The 22,073-nt window shown below is 42.0% G+C and overlaps 1 protein-coding gene across 5 annotated transcripts in view; it reads right to left on the bottom strand.

Annotated features, from left to right (window-relative positions):
* Positions 1–766: 766 nt before the first annotated feature.
* Positions 767–22,073, bottom strand: part of DYRK1A (dual specificity tyrosine phosphorylation regulated kinase 1A) — a 71,257-nt gene continuing 49,950 nt past the window's right edge. For all 5 annotated transcript variants that reach the window (XM_069011601.1, XM_069011431.1, XM_069011514.1 and 2 more), the window contains 10 exons: positions 18,707–18,912; positions 11,131–11,223; positions 10,027–10,215; positions 9,230–9,377; positions 7,768–8,054; positions 6,508–6,654; positions 6,049–6,189; positions 5,496–5,802; positions 4,901–5,025; positions 767–4,230 (listed from right to left, as the gene is read on the bottom strand). In XM_069011601.1, the coding sequence (XP_068867702.1) occupies positions 3,607–4,230; positions 4,901–5,025; positions 5,496–5,802; positions 6,049–6,189; positions 6,508–6,654; positions 7,768–8,054; positions 9,230–9,377; positions 10,027–10,215; positions 11,131–11,223; positions 18,707–18,912 (2,267 nt within the window). In that variant the 3' untranslated portion in view covers positions 767–3,606. The remainder of the gene's footprint in view (positions 4,231–4,900; positions 5,026–5,495; positions 5,803–6,048; positions 6,190–6,507; positions 6,655–7,767; positions 8,055–9,229; positions 9,378–10,026; positions 10,216–11,130; positions 11,224–18,706; positions 18,913–22,073) is intronic.

Genomic DNA, 22,073 nt, shown 5'->3' with positions numbered 1-22,073 from the left:
CTTTACAGTTAAAGGATTTAAGGAGGTTAATCAAGTTAACATATTCTGACGTGGAATAGTTTCAAACTGGAGTTGTTACTCATCGTTCTGCCAGGCTCTGGTGGCCACCAGCTGTAACTAAACAGTCCTAGAACCAAAGGAGGGCTGGGAGCATGGAAACAACCTGGCTGAATCACTCCAGAGACACGGAAAAGTCCTCCCACTTGGCACAATCTAGAGGAAAATCAGCTTTTTCAGAACTATGTCCTACTGCACCCAAAGACAGGGAGCTGGTGATGCAGGAAGATCTAGGCTGGGTTCTAGGGATGACGGCATGCCAGTCCCAAAATCCCATTCCATGGCCTCAAAACCAGCTTGTCTGGGATAGGAGGAAGCTGCAGAGCACATAAGAACACTCAGACTAAGAGATGAGGATTAAAGAACTCCAACTACAAGCACAGTCCATGAGAACCAAGCAGAGCTGTGTTCACACATCAGGGATTTGCAGACCTCGCTGGTTTTCAATTAAAAACTCCAAATTAGCTGTTATGCCTCCAACTTTTACTTTCATATTTTTAAGTCTGTTTCAATGTATCTGCTATTTACATATTATAGTATAATTATACCTACCATACCATGGCTTGGAGTAGGTTAATTGCATAGGAAGATTTACTACGTTTACATTTTTTTCGTTGTTTGGTTTTGGTTTTTTTTCCTTAAATTACTTTTTTTTTTTTTTCTCTCTCTCATTTTTTTCTTTTTAAAAAGCACAGTAAAGAGTCTGAGGACAAATTATTCAACTGTTTATCATACATAAGACTGCATGACTATAATACAAAGGGCTTGTCTTTTCATTTAACGTTACAATATACACAGCAAGTCCGGACTAGATCTTACAATCTGAACACAGGTATTTAACCTTTTCCATGCTGTTTATGTTTACAATGCACAGAAGTCCTGTAACCAAACTGTGTAGTAAAGCACACAAAACTGGACTGTAACATAACACAGTATGCAGAAGCACTGGATTTTATGATGGTTTTTTTTTGTTTGTTTGTTTTTTTCTTCTTGATGTAGAGGTTATTTCTTTGAACTGCTTTAGGTTTGGTGGGGGGTTTTTTTGGCGCTTGCTAAGGGGTGGCAACCGGCGCGCAGGGTGTTACCCAGATTCCATATTACCCTTCTATTCCTAGACAGCAGTAAGAACTGGATTCCTTTTTTTATATTGCTAAACTCAGCATCCTTTTCTAAGGTGACAGCCTTCCAAATCCTGTAAACTTCTCTGAATTACTGAGCTTTGAAAGAAAACCAAAAAAAAAAAAAAAAAAAAAAAAAAAGGAAAAAAAGCGGGGGGGGGGGCAAAAAATCAATCCACTTTCATCCACAGGGTTGATGTGTCGGTACAAAAAGAAATATTTGATTAAGAGAACCATGATTTACAAAAAGATGATAATCCCAAGGATTCGTTCCCATTTACATGGTAGTCAGCTGCTGTGTTGCCACTGTGAGTATAAAAAATTCCACCTTTCCGGCTGAAAAAATCGACTTGGCCGCATGGAATTGACCATTTGCTGCTAAAATTAACTTTTCCAAGGGCTTACTGGCAGAGGTAGATCACTGCTTCTGTAAGAGAGGATGGGCAACACTGTTCATCTGGGATGGGCAATCAAGGAATTCACCTTCATTCTTTCACCAAGGGTTTTTTTTTTTCTCACGCAGCTTTCGGTTTTTTTTTTTTTTCCTTTTCCCACAAAAAAAAAAAGATCTCTTGGATGGGCCCATAAATTTTGCAACTGCCAAGCTGACTGTGTTATATTAAGGCAGCGTTACCCAAAAATTAGGCACCTGTTAAATACAGCCTGCTAACCTCAGGTCTCCCATGAGGGTTTTGCTTTACTCAGCCTATTATTTTTGGACCTGTTTCATGCAATCAAGGTCTTGCCTTCAAGTTTACAATTATGTTAATAAGGAATACAAGAATCAACTGCTGGTTTCATAGCTTCTGGATCTAGTGTCCCTTTTAACCTTCAGAAGCCTGAACACATTGATAATGTAACAGATGTTATAGTCTCCAAGTAGATGTCAATCTATTATCTTCAGTACACAGATTGCTGTAAATGTATTGGCTATGAATTCAACAACAGTTCCAGTTTTGTTTAAGCAATAGTACAGCCATAATTTTTCAACTGACATTTAAAAATGGTCTAGTTACACCTTGTGTCAAAGTGCAGAACTGCTACATTATTGGTTACAGACATCTATGTGCTATAAAAACAGCTTTGGTACAATAAATTATCAAAAAAGAAAATAAATTTTTGTAAAATTCACAGCATAATTGTGAGGCAAAAAAGCAGTCACATAAAATTCTGCATTTTTTTTTTTTTTAAAAATGTTCAGGATGAACAGAAGACGTCTTTGTGCAGAAGTAATGGTGGAGAAAACCACGTGCCGAGAAAAAGCAAAAGAAAAAAGTAAAAAGCAGGAAGGGACACAGTTGTAGCTATTTCCATCAAACGCAAACCACTACTCCTGTGACCTTCAACCAATAAGGAAGTCAACTTTATGACACACGCAAAGTGACCTTGCAATACCTTACAATAAGTGGGTCACAAAAGTCTATTTTTAAAAGAAAGGCCTCTTGAATTACCCATTCTCTGTGTTTTCAGCATTAAGGACTGTCTGCAAAAGCATGTCCAAAAGTGATTGCATCTGAAATGGTAGGCTCTTCTAACTTAAGAGTCCAAATCCATAAGGCCAAAGGTTATCCCAAAGACCACCACTTAGACCTCCCCAGGACTGGCCAGGACCGACCCGTTGATTGCTTCTCAGTGCACCTCAGTTATGAAACCAGTCAGATTTCCATCCTAACTGCCCGTGGGCTCCAAAAGGTGGCACCCACAGAATTCCCATCACAATTGCTGCTTTGATCCTCAGTAGATTCAGAAAAGGAGAGTTCTGCTCACCGCCACTTCGCATGCTCAATGTGCCTCACAAACTCCGTCACAACCGTCCCTTTTTACAGCTGAAGAATAATATATTTGTGTAATCTGAAGGTCCCTCTTTCTTACAGTACTGCATTTCTGTGCCCATGGTTGTTTGGGGAACTAAAAAAAATATATATATTACTCACTCCCCCTCCCACCCCCAAAAACTTCAAAGGGCCTTTTTTTAGAAATCATGTGCAATGCCTTTAAAAAGAAACTAGCTTGCAACTATGACTAACATTTGAACAATAACCCCTGTCGAATGAGAGCAAAAAAAAAAAAAATTTTAAAAAAAAATCAAAACCCCGTCCCAAAAAAACCAAACTATGACTAGGTTGTGGCAAGTTAAAATGGGGGAAGCAAAAGGTGAACACCACTAAGCTATCCGTTAAGGTGGGTCCAGACATGGCTCTTAAAAAAAAAACCCAACCAAAAAACCTCCCCCCAGCAAAAAACCAACAACAAAAAAAAAACTTCATTGTCCCTTTGCAATCTTTTCAAGTTTAAAAAAATAGTCAACTTTGCCCTCCTGTAGCGGTTCAGTGAGTTTATCTCCTTCTGATTCAAGCAGCTTTGCACTTTGTTTTTGGAAAAACACCACTTCTATAAAAACACACAAGAAACAAACTTAGTTTCAGTTTAGTCACGAGCTAGCCACAGGACTTTGCTGAACACAAACTCCTGTCATGGGAGACTCTTCTCTATCAATGCCTTGCCTCATGGCAAGGTGTCCTTCAGTCATGTAATGAGCAGGACCTGTATTAGCAGAAAACTGGTACGTGGGATGTCCAGCTATGCCAGTTTCTTGGCGCGGATTAGAGTAGACTGTTAAATTCATGTCCATAGCTCCGTTCTGTCCAAAGTCCAAGGTATTAGCAGCCACTGGGCGGTTCTGATAGGCCTGATTGCCTTGGTTACCAGTAGAGGAGGAAGATGTAGAGGAAGAAGTAGTTGAGGAAGACAGGGATGTCATGGAGTGGTGACTGTGGCCCACCTCCATAGAATCCTGGGTGGAGGAGCTGTTTGTTGGAGAATTGTAGACTCTCGGCCTGGTCCGGCTGCCCAAGGCTTGCTGTCCATGGTGGTGGTGGTGGTGGTGATGGTGGTGGTGGTGGTGGGAGCTGTTGCCGTGGTGATGGTGTAATGCATTCTGTTGCTGAGGGTTTACATGGAAGGTGGTTTCTTGAACCGGGTGGTTCTCGACAGTGACCTGGGTGGGAGCTTCGGTGGCTGTCCAACCGATCGGAGGAGGAAACTGTTGTCGAACCTGCGGTCAGGAGCAAAGTTACAATTAAAATGCTGACTCAAAGCTGTGATTTCACTGAATCACAGCATCATAAAGGTTGGAAAAGACTTCCAAGAGCATCCAGTCCAACCTTTGACCACCCTGTCAACTGAGTGTCACATCCAGCTGGTTCTCGAACAACACATGAGAGATGAAGTTATTCGTTATTTTGAAATGTTACCCAGGCCTTGCAGCTGCACAATTTTTCTAGAAATGCAGGCATGTAGTTAAGAGTCATTTCCAATACTTTTCTATATTTGCCTTAAGGAAAATGAATGCACATCCTGGATGTTTTTCTCAAACAATTTAAGAAAGTCTGGTAAGTGATTCGGCTGTCAAAATTATAGGAGCAGCTTTACATTACAGTAATAATAACAGCATTTGTACAACACTTAGAAAAATAAAGCCCTGACCTCTGGCTGAGGAGCCTGGAGACAATAAGCAAAGCAAATTAAATTAAAATGTTGTAGCTCATACCTTGAAAGGTGCCAACAGCATTAGAGGAACCTCTGGAACAACACAGCTGATTAAAGGTTACTAAAAGAGCAAAATCTATCTCCGCACCAATTTATAGTTACATTTATAGGGGGAACTGACAGTTTTATCTGTTGTATACTAAGATATCACTGCCTCAGCCCCACTGGAGCATTACCTGTGGGCTGTGTGTTTCACAGTCCATAGCTTGAACAGCAGCAGTGAAGTGCCCACCACTGTGTCGATGCTGGTGTGTGGGGTCCGACCGCGCCCTTCCGCTGTTGCTCGTGCCGGAAGATCCACCTGGAAAACCCCAACACGACAGTAACTAAAGGGACAAGGAATTTACAGCTATGAAACAATGGCAGCATCAAGATTTATGAAGTGCTGCAAGGGAAAAGTATAAGATCTGTGGTAATCACTCACATTTTTGCTCATCTAGTTGGGTTTTTGGGGTTTTTCTGTTTACCTGCTCCAGCTGATTAAAATAATTGTTTAGTGATCATGATTGATACATTTTTTAACAGGAGAGAAAAAAAAAATCAACATTTCACAGAATCATGGAATATTCTGAGTTGGAAGGGACCCACAAGGATCATCCAGTCCAACTGCACAGACACCCCACCAATCCCAGCCTGGGCATCCCTGGCAGCGCTGTCCAAACGCTCCTGGAGCTCTGGCAACCTCGGGGCTGTGCCCATTCCCTGGGGAGCCCGGGCAGTGCCCAACATTAGAAAGCAGAATTTTGTCACCTGTTCATGACCAAAACCCACCTGAGCTTGAAGATGTACTAGAGGTGGTTCCTGAAGACTGGGACTGCTCCATGGCAGGACTCGTGGACACGCTGTTACTCGTGTTGGTACCTTCGTCCGCTGTTTTCTTGAAGAAACTGTGCTGCAGGGCGTAGTAGGGCTGGATTCGTGTCTTGGGGTCATAGTCAAGCATCCTTAAGATGAGGTCTTTGAACTTCAAGTAGTCAGCTACAGTATGACCTGACTCCCCAGCACGGCGCCCACCCGGTCCTCCTGTCTCAACTCCCAGGATATTGTGGAGTTTGCGAGTTGCCGGTGGTTTGTATTCCTGTGGGAAGGGAGGAATTGCTTGGAATCAACGGGTGAAGCCTTGGGTGTGCACAGACTCTGTATCAGAAGTCAAATCAAGTAAGGAAACTATTCAACACTAAAGGAGATGTTATTTAATTGACAAGATAGAATGCTAACAAACAACAAAGATGCATTTTCAGTAAGACAAGATGTAAAACAAAGTAACAACTCACCATTTTATGTATTTTGATACATATATTATCATCCTAATTATTTAACCTACCCTTTTTCCATCTTTGGTCTTCTTCAAGTTCCAAGTGCTATCTGGCAACTTCTCAAAGAACTTTCTTGCTTTGGGTGCTTGGTCGAGGATGTGGGTTGGTGGTATCCCCAAAACTTCCACTATTTTATTCATCTGATCCACCTGTCCCAAATAAAATGTGTTTGTGAAGGACAGGTGACAGCCAGCCCAGCTGGGGCACAAATGCCAGCAACTCACACAAGTTCTAAATTAATTAATTAATTAAAGAAAAATTTAGTATGTACAAAACAAGTTAAGGAGTAAGAGGGAGACACAGAAAATTATGAACAGGCAATTTTGTGTCCTGACGAAAGTCATGATACTGATGTTTAATCCTTTCAGAATTACCAGACTTCCCTCATTTATGCATTCCAATTAAACAGATGAAAATCACGATGGTAATTAACAAGAAAAAAACCCAATTACTGGTACATAACTTACCTCATTTGCCCCACTAAAGAGAGGCTCTCCAGTGTGCATCTCGACTAAAATACACCCAAGGGACCACATATCAATTGCAAGGTCATAAGGCATTCCCAGTAGCACCTCTGGTGATCGATAAAAACGACTCTGGATATATTGGTATATCTGGAATAAAAGCATCTCAAGGTCACAATCACACTCAGCATCCAAAGGGAAAGAATGACAATTCCACGTGACAAAACACAACTGCCATAAGCATTTCGGTGGAGGGAAAGACAAGGTATCAGAGATAATAAAATCTATACATTCATGACAGTAATAAAAATATCTTATTGTTGATTTTTAGGAAAATATTATGCTCACAAAAAAAAAAAGCAGGAAGTTCAGCTTGAGCAATGTTTTTGTAATTGTGATTCTTAACACTTCAAAATTATCGTATTATTGATGAATAATGGATTTGGATAAATAATCCAGATGTGATTTCACCTCTCCCTGTCTTCCTTCAGCCCTTCCTTTTAGTTTATAGCAAAAGGTCCTTTTATACATCTAAATCTGTGTCTCATTGCTGCTTTCCATATAATATTCAATATTGTGATCTGCTTTTCCTAGTTCATTATGGGACAAAGCAGTGGGGTGCTACTGGCCAGTCCCAACTCCTCAAGAGAGAACTGGGGCACTTTTGGTGAAGTTAGTTCCTGAATTCCTGAATTCTTTTCCTAATGATCCAAACTGCAGTGTCACTAATTGTGAACAGGGGGCATGCTAAAGGAGTGCTCATGGAAGGAAGAGTTAGGTGGAGTAAGATAATAATAAAGGAGTATTTTATTAATTAGTACTGCAGATTTCTACAACCGAGCGTTGATACATTCTCTACTGACAAGGCACAAAAACACAGCCAAGAAGAAATAAAAACCATGGAAAATTTATCATGTGGTGGCTTTTTATCTACTGGGGCACTAAAGGGAAGTGGTGGAGTGCCAAAGTGTTCAGAGAAATGTGTGGGTGTGGCACTTGAGGCCTTGGTTTAGTGGTGAATGTGGTGCTGCTGGTTCACGGCTGGACTTGATCTCAAAGGTCTTTTCCAACCTTGGCAATTCTGGGATTCTGAAACTCATATTTACAGTTCTTGTGGACTGTGGATCTCTATTTAAAATTGAGTTATTGTTTTAAAATCACCATGAATGAAGTTCCAATGAGCTAGGTGAGTACCATGACTTAAAAAGCTCGCATTTTCCAGCAGCACAAACAGAATTTTCACCGATTTTCCCCCAAACTCACCCTCTGCCCAAGCTGACACGAACTGCCAAAATCCACAATCTTGATGGCGCTCCTTTTGGGGTTGCAGAGCAGGATGTTCTCTGGTTTTAGGTCACAGTGAATGATGCTGAGCTCGGGGGTGGCCAGGAAGAGCAGGGCCGTGCACATCTGCTGCGCGAACTTGCGCGTCAGGTTGAGGGACACGCCGCGGAAGTTGGTGTTCCTCAGCAGGTCGTACAGGTTGTAGGACAGCATCTCAAACACCAAGCACAGGTGGTTCCTGAACATGAAGTGGCGCTTCAAATGCACTGGGGAAAAGGGGAAAGTATCATTAACAAACACTAAGAATTATGGGTTAATTACAACAGAGTACGTAGGAAGCAGGACTGTCGTTAAATAATAGAGCATCATTTATTTTTTCCTAGTTCTGTCTTATTTACAAAATATTTCTGCCATGCTTGGAGGACAAGAGGGTATTTTACACATCCTCAGGTGCACCTCAGTAAAAAACTGCAAAAACTTGTGGAATCTTTTAAATATTTCAAGCAATGTGTGAAATAAGAGCATTTTTTTCCCTAGTTCTGTGTTATTTACAAAATATTTCTGCCATGCCTGGGGTACAGGGGGGCATTTTACACATCCTCTGCATTAACCAAGACCTTATGAAATGATAAGATTACCAAAATAGGTTATCACTCCCTTACACTGACAGAGAAAATATTTAATAGTGAGAATAATTTAAAATACACAATGACATCAAGGCAATTAATAAGCTGTGACTTCAATTGATTACTTGAATTAATAAAACTGATCGATATCCCATAGGAATTGGATTTCCTATTATTTCCTTCAGGTACAATGTCAGTTTATGAAAGGAACCAATCCAAGCCTTTTTATTTCATTAAATAAGTGAAATATTTATCACATTGCTCTGTTCAGAGGCCGACAGGGTTTGCCATTGTCACACCTTCAGGCTGCCACAAGAAAATTGAAATAGGAAAAACATTCCAGAGAAAAAGCAGCACACTCCCCTTTCTGGCAGAATAAAATCTTGAATATGAGCACCATGAGAATTCAGACTTTTAATTAAGGAGGATTTTTGGTCAACTTGGTGTCCATGGATTTGTTTTCTCCATTATCCCAGACCAGTTCCTTCTGTGTCCTTTACAACTTACCTGAGATGCGACCTTCTGCTCCCACCCTGCTGCCATTTCCTGCCACACATCCTTGTCCAAATTCCTGTTCTCTCACCTTTGGAACTCTCCTCCCACCATTCCATGTCCTGGTGGGCTTCTTACACTTGATTCCAACTCCTCCCCACCTTACCTGAGCTCGCTGGACCCACCATCTTGGCAAGAACCACCAAATATCATCACAAATGTTCCCAAATAGATGTGGAAATCAGCTGAAAGCAGCCTAAGCTCTACAGCAAGATCTAAACCATTCATAATAAAATAAAAATAAAGAAGAATTATTTCCATACCTATGTAGTACTTCATCTCAGTGTCATGTTTGTTCATCAGCTCGAGCAGTCTCACTTCAATCTGGGCCTGGTTTAAGAAAGCCTTCTTGTTTTTGATGATTTTGATGGCCACCCACTCCTGCTCCACTCGGTCATAAGCCTTCACAACCTGCAGGAGAAGCCAAATCCATCAGGAAACTCCCTCCAGTTTTCAAAAAACCCCACCCAAACTCCCTTTCTCACCTTTCTGAATTCAGAGGAAATGTTCTCCTTTTTAACTCTATACAACAATAAAGCTACAACTGACTGTGTGATGTTTATTGCAGCTATGTCACTTTATATGCAAATAAAATTATCTAAACCAACACTGTAAAAGGACTGGTAAGTCTGAGAAAAACTAAAAACTACAAAATAAAAGCTCCATCCTCCTTCCACCCTTGGCTAAAGTTGCAACCAGTCAAAACAAATGTTGCTAATGACATTTATAAGAGTAAGATCCAGCACTAATTATTGTTTTAATTTTAAAACCCTGCTCCAACTAAAAAGCTAACTCAAACCAAAACTAAACTCAAGCTAAAAATGTGAACTGATGGCAAAAGGTGGGGACTTCTCATTGTAAAATCCAACACACACTGAAACATAATTAAAAGTTTTCTGTAGTAACATGAAATAGCAGAAAAATATGTGGCTGAACAGGAACTCAGGATAACAGCACTGAGAAAAAACAGTTTTAATTTCAAAATGAAACAGCAATAGCACTTCCAATTCAATACAAATGTGATCCACATACATTCTATAAATACATAATGAGCCATTACCTGTCCAAAGGATCCTTTGCCTATTAAAGAGTCGATTTCATAGCGGTCCATCCACTTCTCCCCATTTTTCACAATGTAGTCGTAGTTGTCATCATCATAACCATCATTGTAAACTTTCCTCTCCTTTTTGTGACTGGAATCATCTCCCTGGCCCTGCTGATGCCGCCGTTTTTTTTTTGCATAGTAAACCTGGAGGGGAAAAGGAGCTTCCTTAAGAGCCCTGCTTAGAACAGCAGCTCAAGAAAGAGGAGAATCAACTTTTATTCAGCATCCTGTGGCTTTAAAGTCAACTTCTCCAAGTGGAAAACCAAGCAATCCTCTCCTCCTATTGCTCTGTTTGAAGTCAGGCCATTATTCCAAAGGAAAGTCTGGGTGAATAATTGAAGAACTGGGAAAGGAGAGCTAAAGGAATGTACTAACACTAATAAATAATAGTAATAACACTGATCAGTGTACTAACAGTAATAAATAATAATAATAACAACACTAATAAATGCAATAACACTGATCTCTGGAGTTCACAAGTGCAAAAGGAACAGACACCTCCCAGCACACGGTGCACACAGCAAAACCAAAATGCTAAGGAGCCTGGAAACAAGAATTATCATTTGATCTTCCCACAAGACTGGGAAGGAATTCCAAGGAAGTCATTAATCACCATAAAAATCCCTTCACATTCCCTATAATTGTCGAAGTTTGAAACCAACTGATGCTTTCCTGTATCAACCACAACAATTTTGTATTTTACATTTGTCAATAATATTGAAATAATTTAGGGAAAACACTTCAGCACTTTCCTTAAAAGATCTTAGAAATATTAATAAAGTTTTATTGAGCTCAAAGTGTGCTTGTGGCACTCAGGTTTCCTCATCCTGCAAGCTCAACATTTGTTTATAAAACAACAGAAAATAAATCCCAGCACAAGAGATTTCCTGTGTGCTGGACAGAAAGCAGGACCATGACACCCACGACCTCAAACAAGATGTGAACAACTGAGAAAAAACTTGATTTTTTATCTCTTGATGAGATTATTCATAGAAAATACATTTAAATCATGTATTGTAACAAACATCAGGGCACATTAAAGACATCTGGAGCCATTACCTCATTAATATGCTTGTATGTTTTGATCAAATCTACGGAGAGTTTCCTCAATGGAGCAGTGGCTGGATCACGAAAAGTTTGGGGCATCCGCCTCTGGAATAGGAACATGGCAGAAATTAGAACAAAAACCAGGAATTTAACAGTATAGTTACTAAATCAAATTGTGATATTCCTCACAGAACTGAGTTCTTTAAATGCAAGGGGGTTTTTTAACTGGTAGTAAAAACCCCCCACACCTAGTTTAGTTAAGTTACTTTTTAATAATAATTTTTTTTTTTTTTTTTTTAAGGAGTAAATTCCAAGATTCCTACTCTCCTCCCACTAGACCCAACAGGTTTCATCGAAATCTCCTCTCATAACAAAGACTCTCCTCCATAGCTCCTCCACCTCAGGGCTCACACATGGATTGTCACCATATTTAAGGTACAGTTCCAAAGGAACTTTACAGGAAGTTCCAAAGGAAGTTCACAGGAACTGCTGGAGAACTGGGCCAGTTCAAAACATTCAACTGCATTAAATTCCAAAAAAAACCAAAATCCAGGACTACCAAGAGACAAACCATCTCCAAAGGCCCAGTACTGCTGCCCTGCTGGACAAGCTCTGGGAATTCTGTCCCATCGAACCAGAGCCCAAAAAGGGAGTTTGGAGAATGGCCAGTCCTTCAGTCTGCTCCTCTCTCCATCCCCTCACACAGGTGGCTCTGGAAAGTCCCCAGGGAGGAGACCCCAGAGCCTCTGTGGCCAATCTGCTCAGGGCTGGCCCTGCCCAGGGCAGCAGTTCTGCCTCCTGTGCAGGGCAATTGCCGGGCTCAGGCCCTGCCCGTGGCTCTGGTGCCGCTGCCGGGCCCCGGAGCAGAGCCCGGGCCCTGCCCTGAGCCCTCCCTGCAGCCAGGGACACCCAGGGCTGAGGGCCCCTCTCAGCTGGGGCTCCTCTCGAGGCTGAGCAGCCCCGGCTCCCTCAGCCTGTGCTGGGCACGGAGCTGCTCCAGGCCCTTCCTCAGCTGCGCAGCCTCCGCCGGCCCCGCTCCAGGAGCTCCCTGGCCCTGCTGGGCTGAGGAGCCAGAGCTGGGCACGGCACCCCAGAGGTGCCTCCGGGGCTGGGCACAGGGGCAGGATAGCCCTGACTTGCTGGGAATGCTCTTCCCGATGCACCCCAGGATCCCATTGGCCTTCCTGTCCCCCAGGACACTCTGCTGGCTCAGGGACAGCTCATTGTCCCCCCCAGGTCCTTCCCCAGCAGGTCACCCCCAGCCTGTGCTGCTGCCTGGGGTTGTTCCCCTCCAGGAGCAGGACAGAAAACCTCAGGGTGAGTTTAAGCAATTCCATTGGAGAAAAGCTTGTTCCATGTATGTTTTCCACCGGTATTACTTAACTAATAAATGAGCTGGAATAGTCTAACTGCTCCTCTATTTTTTATAGGATAACTTAATACTTATAATGGTTGCTGTACAAGTAACTCTTTTTTTTTTTTCCCCCTCAATGACAAAATAAAAAGAATCACATCAAAGTGACCCAAAAAAGAAATTATAGAGAGTTTGTGCTTCTGAAACTGAACCTGCACTGAGGTACCCGAGGGACCACCCTAGAAAGCCAAACTCCCCTTCTCCTCCTGTGTGGGCAGGGGTAAAGACATTAATTCTATTTTATTACAAGGACAAGCACTTTGTAAACATCAGGAAACTGTTGGAAAGTTTCCTAAACAAACTATCAGACATTTACAAAACATTTTTGTTTCTTCCTTTCATCTGGCAAACAAATGTGGCCCATGAAATAAACCCCACCTAAAGAGGATCTCTTTTGGTTCCCTCCCACAGCTCTGAGCAGCAGCAAGTCCTGATCCAGCTGTCACTGTTACAGCTCTTCAAACCCAAGGATTTCCTTCAAATTCCTTAATCTGACTTAAAGAAGGTACTGGAATATGGGAACACTGGTGGGTTTTGCAGGTAAAAGAAACCAGGGTGTGGCACAGGAATATCAGGAATATTGGCAGGGCCCAGTCTCTGTCCTGGGCTGGATCATCAGCACAGGGACTTAAGTTCTGAGGGAAGAGTCTCAATATGGAAGAATTCCATAGTTCAGACCAATTATTCCCACAAAAAATTGCTCTAATTTGGAAAGGGAGTTTGTAGGACAAGTCTTCATATTTGTTTTCTACTTTGTAAGTCAAATTTCCTTGCTTACTTCAAAAATAAAAACCTAATTTCTACTCTGAAATAAACAGCGTAATGAAAAAAAAATTATAATCTGATTTGCTGCCATTCCCTAATTGTAAATAATTTAAATTCTGCAGACTACTGCAGCCAGTCCCTTATTTAAAGACTGCATTGTGGCAGTCACACATTTCTGGGCACACTCTTGAACCTGTATGAACCTTTCCACAAGTAATGTTTTGCTCTCCTGGGTTCATAAAGTTTTGGGTTGAATTTTTTTCCTCACACTTTTATATCGAAAAATTTTTAATATTCTCTTTCCCAGAGAGATTCTTGCTCCCTTCTTCCTAATGCTGGAAGACCATGGAATAAAGTGATCTTTATCCATTTTATACAATCTGGAATTCTTTATTGTTGGAGTAACACTGATTCCTGTCTTGGCTTCAAGGAATGCTCAAGCACCAAAGAAAAGAGAAAAGAAAAGAAGGGGAAAAAAGGGGAAAGAAAATGAAAACTCCTATTTCACAAGCTTCAGTCTCTATCTGGTGGCCAGACTGCAACACTGCAAGCTCAGATCAATCTCCCTAAAAACATAACACAAATCAGAGATGCTGAGATGCTGCATCTCAGGTCTGAGAGACCAGAAACTAACTTAATTACAATTATAAATGTCAGGGAATACCCACAGAAAAGGCCCCATTTACGTATCCTCAACACACTGGTGACAAAGCACATTTTATGGGAACTGGGACTTTTAACTCAGGTGTGCTGTTTGAACTCCCAGCCTTTGAGGGTGGAACACACAACAAATGTCACTCTTTTTGGACATTTTCTTTTTTGTCCAAGCAGATGGCATTGTTCCTTTTTAAATGATTTTTATTTTGGTTATGGAGAATCTTGAGCTGTTTATGGGATGCTTTAATTCAGATTTTAGGAAAAAAAAAAAAAACAACCAAGATCCACCACCATCCACACTGATTAAAAGAAGAGAGAGAAAAAAAAATAAATTCAGCTTGTGTGTAGCACATGTTCCACTTGACAAACAGAATAAATAATGAAGATTTTATCGTGTAAGGGCAATTTTAGCAAGAATTCCAAGTGTAAGGACTTATTTAATTGACCTGCATGGCCACACTGATGACAGGGACTGCTGAAGTTAAACCATCATTAACAGTAATGTTGATCAGGTAGTGGGAATATCTGAATTAAGGATTTTTAACTGGTGCTGCAGAGTGAACTTGGCAATGATCTTGATGTGATCAATAAAATCTCTGGCCAAGATCTGGTCAGTAAAACCTCGAATTATGCAGAGTGATCTTAGATAAACAGAGATAGAAAGGTGTCTAGCAGTCAGCCTGACCTTCCCATTCCAGGTGTTTCATGAAAGCTGAACTGCTGGAATTTGTTACCAAAATCTCACCTCAGCTCCTTTATCAAGTACATCAATTTTCTAAGCATTTCGTTATTAACTGAAATGAGTTCCAGGCAATCTGAGCATCCACAATGGAGATAAACAGAGCCTCAAAAAAAGAGACTTTGAAGTTGTGACAACTTTTAAGCTCTTATCTTGTATTCCCATCAGGCTGCATTGAACTCACAGGATGGAACCAGTTAAAACTGGACAGAGAAGTATTAATTTGTTACTGCTACAGGAGAAAGATCCCAGAGATCCCAACTTTTCTGTTCACTCTGGACCGTGTGCTCCCAGAAACTGAAGCACTCAGCAGCCACAGCCAAGATGAGGACCCATCCTGCCAGCACTTTTTGGGAAAAAAAACCCCTAAAACCAACTCCTGAAGGAAAAAAAAAATTAGAACAGAGCTGGAAGTTTTAAACTGTGATTTAAACCTCATAAATAAGTGGAAAACAAAACAAAACAATCTGGCTGGTCTTGGAGTATCTTCCTAGAATTCTTTGATCCTTGTCAGTGACGGGTTTGGGGACCACGGCCAGAAAGCAATAAGTGCAAGAGAAGATTATGTAAATAATCTTTTAAGACCAATTTATATGTAATTATTTATATTATTTACATGTAACATAAATACATATATTTTATATCATTTTAATATAAATTCTCCTTATTGTTTCCTAACCTTTAATCTGAAGCTGTGAATGATTCCCAAAATAACAGAATATGGCCCGTGAGCCACTACAACCCCAAATCCAAGCAGGACAGAGCAGGAATAAAAGCAATAAATTCCCATTCAAGGCCTGGCTTCCCCTTTCTGGTTATGAATTAAAATCATTCCAGGAACCTGAACCAGACACTCCATAAAAAAAAAAAGGAGTCAGTGTGCAGCAAAGACGCAAAAATAACCTGAAGAACATCCTCAGGTAATTACTGAAGCTCAGGGAGCTGGTGGCAAGGATGGCAGATTTGGGAGAGGAGCTTTCCCAGCAGCAGCACTGCGGCGCTGCGGCCAGCAGAGGGGGGCTGGAGCTCGGGAAAGGCTCCACCTGGAATCCCGGCAGCGCCGAGTTGGGAAAATCCGGATTTCCTGATCCCTCTGGCTGCTCAATCCACCAGGGAACAGGAGCAAAGGGGCTGCAATTCGCTGTCTATCAGCTGCTGGGTGCTCACACCCAAACGGGTCACTTCTAGGGCACCCAAATGGGGTATTTTAGGGCACCCAAAGAAGCTACTTTTACAGTACCTAAATGGGTTACTTTTAGGGTACCCAAACAGGTTATTTTAGGGCAACCAAACAGGTTATTTTAGGGCACCCAATTAGGTTACTTTTAGGGCACCCAAATAGGTTACTTTTAGGGCACCCAAGCAGGTTATTTTTAGGGTACCCAAGGAGGTCAGTTTTAGGGCACCCAGACAGTTACTTTTAGGCTGTGGAAGGCTGTAGCACCCAAGCAATCCCAATGGTCCAGGCTGCTGATGTCAGGCAATGCCAGGAAACTGAAGCTCCTAGACCCAATCCTTGTCTGTTTGACTGTATGTGAGCCACTGCACTGAAAGGATCCACTTTAAAAAATTAAAAAACTTCCTGAATCTGCCTGAAGTCACCTTTTCCCTCCTCCTGTTTTCATGGCTATGTTAAGATCAAACTATGAAACCATCTCCAACAGCCAATTCTTTTTGCTGCACGTTAAAAACAGGATCTTCTGGAAGAAAACCACTGGAGCAAAGGAGGCTCAGGGGGGACCTTGTGGCTCTGCACAAGTCCCTGACAGGAGGGGGCAGCCGGGGGGGTCGGGCTCTGCTGCCAGGGAACAGGGACAGGAGGAGAGGGAACGGCCTCAGGCTGGGCCAGGGGAGGCTCAGGGTGGACAGCAGCAGGAATTTCCCCATGGAAAGGGAGCTCAGGCCTTGGCAAGAGCTGCCCAGGGAGGTTTGGAGTGCCCATCCCTGGAGGTGCCCCAGGAAGGCCTGGATGTGGTGGGCATTGGGCACAGCTGGGACTCATCTTGGAGGTCTTTTCCAACCTAAATGATCCTGGAATTCTGTGATATGAACTTACAAAGGCAGAAATTACCTTTTGTGACCAAAGAGAGTTTGCCATTATTAAAGGCTGGTCTGTGGGGCAAGACTTTTGTAAGGAAAAAAAAAGTTATTTTTTAATCAAGATGAACAAGAGCTGAACAAGATGAACCAGAGCTGTAGAAGGGCAACTCCAAGAGAAAGATCAGCAAATTTGTTTAGCACAGAGACAGGTCTAGAGCAGATGATCTGAGCCACCAGCATGAAGATCTCAGCTGGATCTGGCTGTGCAGATAAAATCAGAATTGCAGTGCAAAGACAAAAAGCCACTGAGTCCCCACAGAGGCTCACACAGAACTTCCACTCCAAGGAGGAACCTGGTGAGGAAAACTCTTGGTGGGACTGGGTGATGGGAGAAGCACAAGAACTCGAGGGAGGAAAGAGGCACAGAAGGCAAGTACTCAGAAAACTTCAGAAAGCTGGCCACCATCAAAGCCAAGAACATTGATTCAAGAGGATTGTGCTGGTGCTGCAAAGACTGCTCAATTCCTCACATGGATAATGTCCATACAATCTAAAATTCCTTGAGTTTGTTTCTAAAGTGCCTTAAAAGGTTTAAGGTGCAACTTTTCTTGACTGACTAACCTCATTGTAGAAATTCTGGGAGACCTTTAACCCAAAAAAACTCGCATGAAATGCCTTTGAAGATCCTCAAGCTAAGTATTGTTATATAGGAGCAGATTTCCTCTTCCAATTGGATTGGCTCTCAGGAAAGGAAACCCATCCTTGGCCAGCTCTATTCACTTTGCCCCCGTCACTGGAGATCTCCAAATCCTGGCATCCAACATCCCAGCACTTGGTTTGACCATTCTCATTATTCTCTCTAATCCTTTCCTCCTCCTGCAAAAGTGTCTCCCTACAGCACCAGAGCATCTCTTGCTAGTACTGAAGAGTTTTCTACCTAAAACATCTTGAGCAGCAAAACACTTCACCTCCATCCTCTTTAATGAAACATTCCTCATTCCTCATCAGTCTGAACCAAATTTTCAAGTTCTGACTTACGGGCTTTGTTGGAACCAATCTGCCCTTTTGTTTCCACAACTGGACTGTGGAATTTTTAAAAACCAAGAGAATTCCCAGTTATCCAGAGCAACAGCAGCTCTTGTGGCTCCTGGCACTCTGAGTTAGGGAGCTCTTTCAGCAGTTCTACCTACTCAAGTAAATTATCTTTTGTGCAAACCATATTCCATTTACACCAACCAGTGACTCAGCAGTAAAAAACTGTCCATTAGAATAAAAAAGCAATCAGATAGTAACAAACAGCACAAAAGTTTAAAAAAATAGTTATTAAAGAGCTTTTTACAGCTGTCCACTTGGCCAATCTTTTTCTCCCCCAATTTCAAAAAATGTTACAAGCAGAATAAGCATAATAAATAAGTTCCAGAAGTTTAGAAACAACTACAAAAACTTACTTTTGGAGTATATATATATATATATATATATATATATATATATAAAATATGTGTTTCTGAGTATGTAGTTGTATATTAACTCCTTCCTTACAGAGTCAGGAGTTAATTAGTTAAAAAAAAAAACAAACCTACAAGAATAAATGCCCTGATCCTGTAATTTATGGTTGTATAATATATGGATGGAGATGGACTTTTCACAAAGGGTTTAGAGTGACAGGATTTGGGGAAAACTACTTTAAACTGACAGAGAGCAGAGTTAGATGGGATATTAGGAGGGAATTCTTCCCTGAGGGTGGGCAGGCCCTGGCACAGGGTGCCCAGAGCAGCTGGGGCTGCCCCTGGATCCCTGGCAGTGCCCAAGGCCAGGCTGGACATTGGGGCTTGGAGCAGCCTGGCACAGTGGAAGGTGTCCCTGCCCATGGCAGGGGTTGGAACTCAATCTTTCAAGGTCCCTTCCAACCCAAATAATTGCCCAATTCGACATTTCAAGAATTCCCAGATGTAAAAGGAGCTTTCCCCCCATACCTGGTTCGTTAATGGGAGTGGCTGCTCGAGCTGGTCAGCGTAGGATAAGGCCGAGACCTGCTGGTCACTGATGTTCTGCTGCCGCCGGTCACTGTACTGCTGATGCGAATGGGACATCTGTCCAGCCATCTGAAGGCCAGCAGCATGGAATGAAAACGATGGTGCAAGCCGAACAGATGAAGGTTTGCATGCTGAAGTCTCTCCTCCTGCAAAGACAAGGTGAGGGTTAAGCAGGTGATGGGCTGAAAATATTGCCCTGTGGTCAGGATCCCAGAGCTCATCAGCATTGAGTGCTTGTCACACATGGGAGATTCCATAGGGAGTGATCCCAGATATCATCCTCAGGGAAAGGTTATCTACAGGGCTGGACAGGAAGGCTGGACAGGGACTTCTCCCAAAGACATGGGGGAATGGCCTTAAGCTGAGGGAGGACAGGGTTAGATGGGAGATTGGGCAGGAATTGTTCCCTGGCAGGGTGGGCAGGCCCTGGCACAGGGTGCCCAGAGCAGCTGGGGCTGCCTCACCCCTGGAGGCGTCCAAGGCCAGGCTGGAGCAACCTGGTCTGGTGGAAGGTGTCCCTGACTCAGAACTCAATACTGGAAAGTCCCTTCCAACCCAAACCATTCCATGATTCTAATCCTGAGCGTCCCATTTCTCACATCCCCACCTGGGTGTCATAACTCAAGTCAGAATTTGACAGGGTTTATTCCAAACACACGAATTCCATGGATGGATTCCACAAAAGCCAGAAAAACACACAGGTTCTGCCTTTCTGGGTTGCTCCCAGCAACTTTCTGGACTGATTGTACCAAAAGAAAGGAAAATCCTGTGTCCAGCCTCAGCAGCTCATCTTCGTTTGGGGATAAGGTTTAGGGGTGATGGTGGGACTGGATGATCCCAAAGGGCTCTTCCAACTCTGGTGATTCTGTGAATCCCTGATTCCCTGTTCTCTGTGTTTATGCCTCCCTAAAAAGTGCAGCAAACAAAGAGCAGCTGCAACATGAACGGAAAATTATCACTAAAGATTAAATTTAGAAGGAAGGTGTTAAACAGCCAAGCACCTGACCAGCAAAGGGAAATCCCCATTTCCTTTACAGTCCAAACCTTGCAAGAAAATACAAGCACTAGAAAACAGTAGATGAGTACAGCCAAGATTTGGCTTTCTTAAAAATATGTCAGATTCTTAAAACTATGTCAAAAGAAAATTAAAATATTGACATTGATATTGCACCATTGACTCAACACCTATCAGAGCAAGAGAAGAACTGCATGGATGAAATCAAACACCATTTTACATTGGTTATATTAAAATATTAACCATTTTAAGTTAACATTGCACAGAAAATTACTTTTAACTCTTCTACAAAATGTCCATTAAAAACTGAGAATCAGAGTTAATCTTCCATCTCTACAACTTGGTGAAGTTAGTGAACATTTCCTTTTCAAGATTCACTGAACACTCCTGTAAGAATGGCTGAACATATGTAAGACATCATCCAGTATCTCTACTTTCTGCTCTTTTAATTTCTGAGGTTCTGCTTACCCTGAAAAAAAATCATAATCTCACTTAGCAACATCACGGTGACTGAAGTAAAAGTCAAAACAATATTTAAATCAGAGAGTCAAAAATACCACTAATTCTAAAGTGTAGAGCCAGTTACTTTCAAAGGTTTCTATCTTGTATTTTTTTACCTCAGGCCACAGGTTTCCAATAGACAGATACCTGGACAATTACAGAACTTAATAAAAACAGATTTTATTTTTAAAAAAATTCTGCCCTTCCACATGTTCCTAAAAAAGCAGAAAGCTCAAATATATAAACCAAAAAATCCTGGCACTGTGGGATTCTCATTTACAGTTTGACTTCATAGGATCTTCTGACACTCCAAGAATCACAACAAATCTGAGCATAAATTGAATAATGCACTACACACATTTAAGATAAAGTCAAAAAGTAAAGTAAAAGTGTTAAAAGTATAATTATCCCACAAAACAAGAGTTGTAATTTGATGTTTTAGTTCAGCTTCAAACTTTCCATGTTTGTAGACCTTTTCTTCCCAAGTCCACCTGCATCCAAATCCATGAATTTTATTCTTTTAGTTTAACATTTTTTGGAATTTGTTGTTTGTGACTAACAAAGAGGTCCCTGTTGGCTTGGAGGAGAGTCCCACAACAAATGTGATGCCACGAATACAAACTGTGTCCAACAAGAACCTTCTTAAACCAGGAACACAAATGGTTTCACAGCAAATCTCAGAAAAAAGGACAAGATTAGAGCCTGACCAGCCTGATGACGTGAAGAATGACAAGGAGATGGATGGGAATTGGCCAACTCATCCCCATGTTCCCATCCCAAATGGAAAAGCACTTTAGTCATCTCCTAAATGGGGCTGACCTCACCCACGTCACCAACGAGCAACAACCACCTGGGTCAGAAGTTCAGGATCTGTAACCACAAGGATCAGCAGCCAAGTAATTCCATCTTTCCAACTTGTCCCTGTCCCTGCAAGGAAGGCACTGGAGTTCACAGTCTTGTGCTGGAAGCAGTCCTGGCCACCAACACAAACAAGTCATGCTCAGCTCCGGGCCCTGATGAAATCCCTGCCCTTGCCACATCCCAGACTTTGCTCCTGGCACCTGCAATCCAATCCCAGGACATCTAATCCCAAGAGAACACTCCTAGAAACACCCAGTGACACGTTAGGAAGAAAGGAAGGGGGAAAGAAGGACTGGTTAGAATAGAAATCTTGACCTCCTTTAGTTTTAGGTCGAGGAGTCGCTCCAGAAATAGGGACATTTGTGCACACCCATTAACTGAGGCTCACAAAGCCTCTGGTGGCTCACAGATTGCTTTTTGGCTCATTTGGAGAGCTCCAGACATCCAAAAAAGTCAGAGATCTGCTGACCACCAGGGGAGGACTAAAATCCACCAGCACTTGTTATCACAACACATCCAGAACTTCCACAGGACAGAAATATCTATGAACAAGGTGTAGTCAATCATCAATTTTCCTTTTTAACCACTACAAACAAGCTCAAGTGCTCACACCTCGTAAAGCACCTTGGGAAGAAAATAAAGTAAAAAACCCCAAAACATATGCCAAGATCTCTAAGCATGAAGCCCATTAAGGGAAGAGATTATGGATTGGAAGTGGGTAGAATTATCTTACAAATAGGCCTTACCTAATGTTAGTTCGGGGAAGGCATAAAAATACCCACCTTGCTGTGTATTTGCACTCAAAAGAGGCTCACAGCTCAGAACTACCTGAAAATAGACACACTGCAAAAATGGATTCCCTCATCATAAAGGAGAAGGTTTATTTCTTTAAAGCATCATCTCAACACAGTTGCAGAAGAATAAATTTAT

This window comes from Aphelocoma coerulescens, chromosome 1, assembly GCF_041296385.1.
Source record: "Aphelocoma coerulescens isolate FSJ_1873_10779 chromosome 1, UR_Acoe_1.0, whole genome shotgun sequence".
Taxonomy (NCBI): Eukaryota; Metazoa; Chordata; class Aves; order Passeriformes; family Corvidae; genus Aphelocoma; species Aphelocoma coerulescens.
This window is presented reverse-complemented; position numbering and strand designations above follow the sequence as displayed.